At 34.6% G+C, this 10,000-nt stretch overlaps 2 protein-coding genes across 2 annotated transcripts in view; one reads left to right on the plus strand and one right to left on the minus strand.

Annotated features, from left to right (window-relative positions):
- Nucleotides 1-2,667, minus strand: part of mRpL47 (mitochondrial ribosomal protein L47) — a 10,663-nt gene extending 7,996 nt beyond the window's left edge. The window contains exons 1-4 of the mRNA XM_043005688.2: nucleotides 2,515-2,667; nucleotides 1,195-1,359; nucleotides 493-589; nucleotides 31-148 (exon numbers count right to left, since the gene is read on the minus strand). Of these exons, the coding sequence (XP_042861622.1) occupies nucleotides 31-148; nucleotides 493-589; nucleotides 1,195-1,359; nucleotides 2,515-2,654 (520 nt within the window). The 5' untranslated portion in view covers nucleotides 2,655-2,667. The remainder of the gene's footprint in view (nucleotides 1-30; nucleotides 149-492; nucleotides 590-1,194; nucleotides 1,360-2,514) is intronic.
- A 3,317-nt stretch (nucleotides 2,668-5,984) lies between these two features.
- The window catches only part of Phb2 (prohibitin 2), a 5,193-nt gene continuing 1,177 nt past the window's right edge, over nucleotides 5,985-10,000 (plus strand). The window contains exons 1-6 of the mRNA XM_043005669.2: nucleotides 5,985-6,171; nucleotides 7,852-7,972; nucleotides 8,109-8,250; nucleotides 8,450-8,533; nucleotides 8,683-8,808; nucleotides 9,080-9,187. Of these exons, the coding sequence (XP_042861603.1) occupies nucleotides 6,045-6,171; nucleotides 7,852-7,972; nucleotides 8,109-8,250; nucleotides 8,450-8,533; nucleotides 8,683-8,808; nucleotides 9,080-9,187 (708 nt within the window). The 5' untranslated portion in view covers nucleotides 5,985-6,044. The remainder of the gene's footprint in view (nucleotides 6,172-7,851; nucleotides 7,973-8,108; nucleotides 8,251-8,449; nucleotides 8,534-8,682; nucleotides 8,809-9,079; nucleotides 9,188-10,000) is intronic.

Below are 10,000 nucleotides of genomic sequence, written 5' to 3' on the forward strand. Positions count from 1 at the left end.
AGAAGCACAAAAACAAAGAACCAGACTCACCCAGTTCGTCCTTGACCCTGGCTCCTGGTCTCTCCCCCGTCTCCCCTGTTTCCAAGAGCCAATAAGCTCGGTTTCTTTCTCTCACAACGTCTTCGAGATTTTTCATGCTCTCCTCGACCTGTGAAGGTAAGTTGATGCTAATATTTCATAAGCTAACATTAATATTTCATAAGTTGAACTTTCAGATCTCATAAGTTAATGAGAAATTTCCAGTTAGTATTTAAAGCAATGTCTATGATTACTTTTCACTGAAATTCACTGAAAAGTAAAAGTAAAAGTAAAAAAGAAAAAAAAAAAGGGAAAAAAAAGGGGAAAAAAAGGGAAAAAAAAAAAAAAATTATACATGCAGACATGAATAACACCTTACTTCTGTAGACCTAAAACATTTGAAGTATAAATGTTTTAGGTCTACAGAACCAACTTCTGGTCACTCATTCTTCTAAATATAGTAGATTTTCCTACCTTGTCTATTCTCTCTGGATTGGGAAAGAGTCTATATTCTTCTTTGCAGGCGTGTTCCATTGTCAAAAGCATGTTCTTTTCCTTCAGCAGCACATACCTGTTTCCCAAGCAAATGTTCCAGATTAGATCTTATATATAGTGCTTAAATATTTAAACTGTTCTATCAATCGATAAAAGTCGATCATCTATATAGGATGTGAATAAAGTATAAAATATGTACAAACAATTATTCTAGCCAAATATATACATTCTATATATATAACAGAGGAGGTAGAAGTAGGGAGGAGAGAGAAAGAAGGAGGTAGGAAGGAAAAGAGAGAAGGAAGGAGATAGGAAGGAAAAGAGAGTAGGAAGGAGGAGAGAGGAGGAGGGAAGAGAGAGGAGGGAGGAGGGAGGAGAGAGGAGGGAGGAGGGAGGAGGGAGGAGGAGAGAGAAGAGAGGAGGAGGGAGGAGAGAGGAGGAGGGAGGAGAGAGGAGGAGGGAGGAGAGAGGAGGAAAGAGGAGAGATGAGGAGAAAGGAGGAGAGATGAGGAGAAAGGAGGAGAGAGGAGGATGAGGAGCTCGGCCAATGGAGGAGGAATAAAAACAATAAAAAAAAGAAGAAGAAAAAAAAAGTAAAGAAAAATAATATAAAGAAAACAATTCCTCAAGTAACAGCTACATAAAAGCCTCAATGCAATACCTGCACCATGAGGAACATACCATAGCTTGTGTAGGTCTTCATTACTCTTGATCCGAAGTTCGTCTAGCTTCCACGCACGCCCGACCTTCACCTCCTGCTCGCCCCAGTTCTTCTTGTCGTCAAAGAAGTCCATCAACCCCAGGTGTCTGGTGGAGGTATGGAAGGATGCGGCACATGGCAGCGTTCTGGAAAGGTGGGGAGCATATCAATCCACTGATACCATAATGCAGGTATGCATGCACTGTTCACTTTGGTTTAAATACAGCAGTGCTAGTAGTAGTAGTAGTAGTAGTAGTAGTAGTAGTAGTAGTAGTAGTAGTAGTAATAGTAGTAGTAATAGTAGTAGTAATAGCAATAGTAACAGCAATAGTAATAGCAATGGTAATAGCAAAAGTAATTGTAATAGTAGTAATAATCAATTATAACTATCTTGTGGGCTGTTTGTAAACCCTCCCTCTGACCTAGCACCAAATAAGGAAATACTTCAAGCTCTATCTATGGTGGTTAAATGGCCACTGCTGGAGCATCATAAGTTTACAGGCCAAAGAAATTGCTTGACCGCCTCTAACAGTAATTTTGTCCCACAACAAAAATTCCTGATTTCCCCATTCTTCGTTATTAATTACAACTGAAATGAAAGTCAAATTAGTTTGAATCATGATGAAGCCTATTGGAAATTTGTATCTTTACCAGAAAACTCCAATTCATCTTAAATTCATCAAAGCCTCCTTTTACGGTTTATGAACTTTAAATAAAACTCTTATCTTTTGAATTTTGTGAACGATGCTGTGTCATTCACACTCATGTTTCTGGATTCCTTGTGGTATAATGGCAATTTGCATGTTTTAGTTGACATTGACCAAATTAAGCAACCATATGGGCAGCAATTAGAGTGTCGCAAGCATCAAGATAACCCTATGACCTACTCGCCAAAGGTATTCCATGAAATCAACTAATCACTATCTCATTATTTCAGTTATAATAGTATCAATTCTCTTTACACCTTTTCAGATATTCACCTCAGCATATCCAAAGCATAAATCATCCACTCCCCAGATACTAGAGCCAATATAATCCTTTTAGTGTGTGAACTTTAGTTAAAACGAATATAAATGAACAGTACCAATCCATATCAGTCTATCGATTTCAGTAAGAATTACCAAATAAGTTATCAGAATTCTTTCACTCAGATCCTTTGATATCTCATAACTCGCTTCCCTGAGGAATCTTAGAATAACCATTACCAATTTACAATTACCAATTACATTCACACAGGAGCCCGGAACAATTGATCTAAACAACGCGCACCCTGGTAATAATCCTTTGCAAAAACCTCTTACTTGAAATAATTAGTATTAGCTGTAGCAACCATCACTTTTCTCGCCCCATGACTGCTGATATTTAATCCACGAAGGCAAGAAATGGTCCCGGACAAGAGGGAAGAAACTCGCCGCAAGGGAGTCGCCATCATAACAAACATCGGTCGCTTACACTCCGTTGAGACATCGGGGTTACGAACGTATTCAATTTTCAATGATGTTGAACTAATCCCTCGATTTTATTTTGGGATTATATTTTTTGAGATATGTGTCTTATATGTTTCTTTCGTTTTTTTTTTTTTATAAATCGTCAGCGTGGTCTTATTTAAAGGGTCTTTTAGTAAGTAATGATGGGTTATATATATATATATATATATATATATATATATATATATATATATATATATATATATGTATTTTTTTTTTTTTTTTTTTTTTTACTATTCTGCCAGTTACTTGATTATGAATGTACACACACACACACACACACACACACATATATAATATATATATATATATATATATATATATATATATATATATATATATATATACATACATATATATACATATACATATATATATACAAATAAATATGTATAAATATATATATATATACATACATATATATATATATATATATATATATATATATATATATATATATGTGTGTGTGTGTGTGTGTGTGTGTGTGTGTGTGTGTGTGTGTGTGTGTGTGTGTGTGTATGTGTGTGTGTGTGTGTGTGTGCATGTGTGTGTGTATGTATGTCTGTATGTATGCATATAAATGTGTATATATACATATATGAAAATATGTATGTATATAGGTATATATATACATATACATATATATATATATATATATATATATATATATATATATACATATACACACATACAGGCATGTACATCAGTTTTATATCATTTCTACAAGTTAATTCCTATCGGTCAGTTATAATAAATTTATTTTCCATTGGTCAGCGCTATTTTTATCAATAAATTATCATCACTCACTCTTTACAAGCTGTTTTTTTTAATAAATAATATTATTGATTGATCCATCTAATTCACTAACCATATATCATCTAATTTCAAATATATATATATATATATTTATATATATATATATATATATATATATATATATATATATATATATATATATATATATATATATACTATGTAGGTTAACTTTATATCAGTTTGTATCAGTTTCCAGTTCTTTCTATATATACAACAACAATAATAATTACAATGATAATGATATTAATAGTAACAACAATAATTATGAATATGATAATGATGATAGTCTTCTTATTCGCTATCTTTCTTGTGTTCTTTTCTTCCTTTTTTAAATTCTTACTTTCGCTCTTAAACTCTGTAATTTATCATCACATTTTCTTCTCTTATTATAACGTTTTCTTCAACTAATATTATACTATAACATGATTTCGGTGTTGATGAATGTTGAATGATGGACATAATGTATGGATAACATTTGCATTTAATAACTAATGATGAATTGAATAACAGTTAGTCAGGAATGATATTTGAGCTGAATAACAGCTGATCGCGAATAGCAGTTGACCATGAATAACAGTTGAATTAATTAACAGCAATCATGAATAACAGTTTAATAACAGCCGAGTTGAATAGCAGCCATTTATCAATAACAGCCCAGTTGAATAACAGTCATTTATCAATAATAGCTAAGTTGAATAACAACCAATTATCAATAACAGATCAGTTGAATAACAGCTCAGTTGAATAACAGCTATTTATCAATAACAACCAGATAAGTTTAGATATAAGATTAATAATATTTTAACAATAAACGAAACAGCGGAACTGAATCACTTTCTTCCGAATGAAAAATACACTTGATTTCCCAGTAATCCCAAGAACAGAGATTTTTTTCTTTTTCTTTCTTTCTTTCTTTATGATGTGATCAGAAAATACAAAATCTATGAGAATTTCGACATGTGTTTGTTGTTTTCTGAATACATTATAGTCAACACCTGCTTTTAACCTACATAACCTATAATAATTGAAGTCAAATTCTTATTCAAACATTTTATTTAATGTGCATTATTCACCCATTTGTTTCATATGTTTTATTTCATCTAGTTACTGTCAACGTCTTATTGTAGTAGTATTTGTGGTAGTAGTAGTAGTAATAGTAATGGTGGAAGTAACAATGATGATATGAATAACAATAATGATAATAACGGTAATGATGATCACATTGATGATAACAATAGTTATGATAATGGTAATGATAATGATAAATATGATAATGATGATAACAGCAATGGTGATAATGATAGAAACAATGATAATAATGACAATAGTGATAACAATGATGATATAATATTGATAATGGTAATGATAATAATATAACAATCGCATTGATAATCGTAATGATAATGAGGAAAATAATAATAATAATAATGATAATGATGATGAGGATATTGATGATAACAATAAGGATAAAAGTTATTATAATAATGATAGTAATGATAATGATAATGATAACAATGATAGTAATGATGATAATAATAATGATAATAATGATAGTAATGATAATGATAATGATAACAATGATAGGGATAGTGATAAAGGTAACATTATGATACTAATGATAACGATGATGATAATGACCATAATGATAATGATAATAGTGATAATGATAATAATAATAACATCAGTAATAAGAATAGCAGCAAAACTATGTGATGACTGTAATAATGGTATTAATGCTAATGATAACCATGATGATTAAAATAACTTTGGTGATGAGAATAGCAAAGCTAATATATGTTGATAATGATAATGATAAAGATAATGATAATAATGATTGTTATAAGAATAATGATCATAGTAATAATAATGATTGTAAATGTTAAGTAAAAGACAATGGTAACAATGCTAATGATGATGATGATAATGATAACGAATATGATTAAGATAATAAGTATACGATAATTATGATGATGATGATGGTAAAGATAATGATGATAACAAGGATAATTAGGATGATAATGATACTAACGATAATGTTAATAATAACCATTATACAAAATAATGATGATAATACAATAGGATAAATAGTAATGGTAATAATTATAATGATGTTAATGATAATAGTAATAACAACAACGATGATGATGAAAAAAGAGGAAGATAACAATAATGATAAATTATGATAAATAACAATAATAAATACGTCACTATTCTAGATCTACTACTGTGATAGCAAAAAACAGATCAACAACCCCCAAAAAGTAATAAATCATAAAATTTATGCAATACACCTCCCAACCCCCTAAAAAAATAAAACCCTCCCAAAACCAATAAAAAAACATCAAATTAAAAACCCATCCCAAAAAACCTAACCCATCACCCTCCAAAAAAATTTAAATAAATAAAAATATAAAAGAAGTACCCCCTCCATCCGAGAAAAGAACCATCGTCCCGGCGCCGTCCGAGCACCCCCGACCCGGCCTCAGTGTTTACATGTGAGTCTAAGTCTTCGTGTTACATCAGCAAAAATGGGAGACAAATTGAACGACCTCGCTGGACGCTTCGGCAAAGGACCTAGGGGACTGGGTTTGGGTCTCAAGCTCTTGGCGACAGCAGGGGCAGCGGCTTATGGCATTTCGCAGTCTATGTATACCGGTGAGGAGAGAGAAATAGAGAGGAAATGTGGAAGGGAGTGAGGGAGTTACGTTGCGTCGTCTGCATGCTTGCTTGGTCTCTGCCGGGGTGCTACGGGATTTTTGTTTTTGTTTTGTTTTTTGTTGGTTGGGGGTTGGTTGGGATGGTCGATTTGTTTTAGGGAGGAGGAGGAGTTTTGTGTTTTTGGAGGTTTGGTTTTGATGAGGTTTTTGTGGTAACGGGGTTTATGTAATGATACGAGTGTTTGTGTGTTTGTTGGGTCTTATGCAATTTTGTAATGAATGGTCTTTTATATCTAACGTTTGAAATTGTATTGTCTGTTCTCTATATAATGTTTTTCAAGCTTATTATCATCTTTGGCAATGTAGAATATCAATGTTCAATACATTTCACTTGTTTTTTTCAATTATATTTTGGGTTACATCAACCTTAGTCTCTGAATGTTTGAAGCTCGAAAGTGAATTAGAAGTATTACCCCAATTAATTCTACAGAAATGCTGCAACTTTCGAACACTAATGAATATTGCATTAAATTAATTTTAGTGTCATTTACTGTCCATATATAGGAGTCACAATCCTTGGAAACCCATTTAAATAATGATAGCTGAGCAGGCCACAAGAAATATTAGGGAAATTCTAGTGGCAGTGAGTAGATTGGTTGTGGCTTCCTTGCCTCTTATACTTATACAAAGCCAAATAAACCTCCATCTTACATATTCTGACTTTTTAGAACTTAGACAGGTTCCTCACATAACATCAAATCAGCAGGGAGGTCTACAAGCTCTCTATGGCTGGAATACATATATTTAAAGTATAAGGCTCAAAGACTAAGGGGGAATGGCTATGGGCAGCAATATCTGATATCTTGGACTTGTATCTTTATCTAAGTGTCAGCCTATTTGCCATGTCATTCATGAGTTATTGTCTAGTATACTGTATTTCAGTTCTTGAAAGGCAAAATGGAGTGTTGTGTAATTATGCTCCCTTTAACCCGTTAACGACGGATGACAAGATAACACGTCTAGTGGTTTTTAGGCTACACGACGGGGACGCGTTACTTTGTCTAGCCTGGGGCGCGGGAAGAGCCAGCGCGCAGCGCTGGCTCGCGGCTAGTGCGGCCGAGAATCCCGACGCGTTAGGCTTATGCGTTCAAGAGTCCCGGAATTTTGGTCTATTTAAGCCGGATTGGCCCCGTCGGGAACGGGTTAAGGACACTGACTGCCCTATAGAAGCAGTTGTTATCATTTCATTCATGTTCCTTTTGGTCTTGTTAGCCTTCAAAATGATTGCTTATGTAACAATTGTGCATTCAGGTCATATTGCAGATTTGACATCTATATGTTATGAGGGTTAATGATATATCTAAATGGGAAGCTCTATTTAACTAGAATATTCATAGTGGAGTGCTCTTGCCCATTGCACAGGCATAAAGCAATGGGTTTAAGTAACCACTGCATTACTTTCACCATCTGAAAGATCATAATTGTAAGGTTAAAATTAAGAGCGTGATTTGTATCCTTATTGGAAGTAATTTTGTTGCATGCAGTAATTTGCATAATTTATGTGCCTTGCTCGTACTGTAGGGGTCAATTTATCCTTATGATATTAATTTTAAAGATGATGCTAATGCATATAATCATAGATGTCTCTTATGTCTAAAACCTCTTTATTTCCCCGCAGTTGAGGGTGGTCACAGAGCCATTATCTTCAACCGTATTGGAGGAGTACAGCCTGACATTTTCACTGAAGGACTGCACTTCAGGGTTCCATGGTTCCAGATTCCTATAATCTATGACATCAGGTATGAAATGTCATCTCTTGTTGATACGAGGCGTGACGTATTTGCCTTCTTTCTGGCCAGTTTGGATGATAATGTTGCTCTCAAGTATAAGGAAGAGGGAACTGTGGTACAGACACTGTATGTGTATTTTTTCCAGGGCTCGTCCAAGAAAGATCAGCTCGCCTACTGGTAGCAAAGACTTGCAGATGGTGAACATTTCCCTAAGGGTCTTGTCTCGCCCTGTTGGTTCCTCCATCCCCGTCATCCACCAGTCCTTGGGGCCCGACTTTGATGAGAAGGTAAGTTTTTGTTTATTGATTAAAAAAAATTATTAATAAAAGTAATGATAATGGGAATACTAGTAAGAGTAATAATTATATTGTTACTATTATTATTATTATTTTTTCTTCATATATGAAGAGGCATTTTTCTATAAATAGAAAAAAAAGTTTGTTGTGTTGTATATATTCAATGATTTATCCATTGTTATCTTTGCAGGTGCTTCCATCTATTTGCAATGAAGTCCTCAAATCTGTTGTGGCAAAATTTAATGCTGCTCAGTTGATCACAATGAGACAACAGGTAGGTTAAAACACCAGTATTTCCATATATTCAAAATAACTCTCCTTCAACTGAAGTTTGATTTATTATTTTGTTGATGTTGAAAAGTTGAATGAGGAAAAGTCACACAGGACAGATTTTGGAGTTTCTCACCTATTTTGATCCCACAGGTGTCTTTGATGATCCGCCGTGACCTGACCCAGCGCGCAGAAGACTTCAACATAATCCTTGATGACGTGTCCATCACCGAGCTCAGCTTTGGTAGAGAATACACCAGCGCTGTTGAAGCTAAGCAGGTGAATGTCGTGAAAGGTTTACACACAGAAATGATAGACTTGCTGAATATTAATTTGTTTTATTTTGACAGATCCCAATTGTTAATGATAAGCAAAATGATGCTGTTAAGATAGAAATATAAAGATTGCACATGCTGAAAAGTTAATTAAAAGCTAGTGACAGTGTGTCAGTTATATATCTAATGTTGACAAAGTGAAGAAAACTGCACATAAATAATTCAAGTGATTTATCTGCCTTGTACTTATACCAGTCATTCACTGTTGTCAATAGGTGGCCCAGCAAGAAGCCCAGCGAGCTTCTTTCATCGTCGAGAGAGCGAGACAGGAGAGGCAACAGAAGATCGTGCAAGCTGAGGGTGAAGCCGAAGCTGCCAGATTGATATCCTTTTATTCTGTTAGATGATGATAAATTAATTTTTCTTTCCATATTTCAGGATAGAGTTTTGTGGTCTGATTACTTAATTTTTATGAATTCTTTTTCCCAATTCAGTTCGAATGTAATGGCATAGAATCAGTTATGGGGTGTTTATGTTGATGCAAGGTTCAGCATATATTCCTAACTTCAGCCCAGATTTGCAGTTAAACCTTTAATATTATGTGGCACACATTTTAATTTAGAGAGCAGGCCATCCAACTGTTCATTGCAGATCATAGTTTGTTCCTAACGGTTAGCTCTGGATTTTATTGACATATCATGCATTAAGTGCAGGATTAGAGTATTTTCATTTGATTAACTCTAAGGAAGTAGCTGTGCCAAATATAAACCATCAGGTTGGCATAATCTCATATAGAAATCACACCAGAGTCAAGGCTGTAATTTATGGGTGCATTGTTAAAAGTAGAAATCTATAGTTCTAGGTGAGATTGAACTGCCACCTCTTGATAGCTCAACCTAGAAATACACTCTATGCCGGTCCCATTAACCCATTCACGCCGGATGACGTGCTGACACGTTTGGTGGTTTTCGCGTCAGACGCCGCCGACGAGATATCTGGCCAAGGCTGGCGCTCGGGGTGAGCGGGCGGGCAGCCCAGGCTCGCGGCCCGTGCGCCCGAGAATCTCGAAGCGTTCGGATGATGCTTTCGAAAACCTCGGTATAGCGACTGTGAAAAGCCGGAATGGCCCCGGCGTGAATGGGTTAATAGAGGATTACACATGGTAAGAATGATTTACTATATAGCTGGTTGTCATG

This window comes from Penaeus japonicus, unplaced genomic scaffold, assembly GCF_977035675.1.
Source record: "Penaeus japonicus unplaced genomic scaffold, GWHDUDI00000001_assembly GWHDUDI00000041, whole genome shotgun sequence".
Lineage (NCBI taxonomy): Eukaryota > Metazoa > Arthropoda > Malacostraca > Decapoda > Penaeidae > Penaeus > Penaeus japonicus.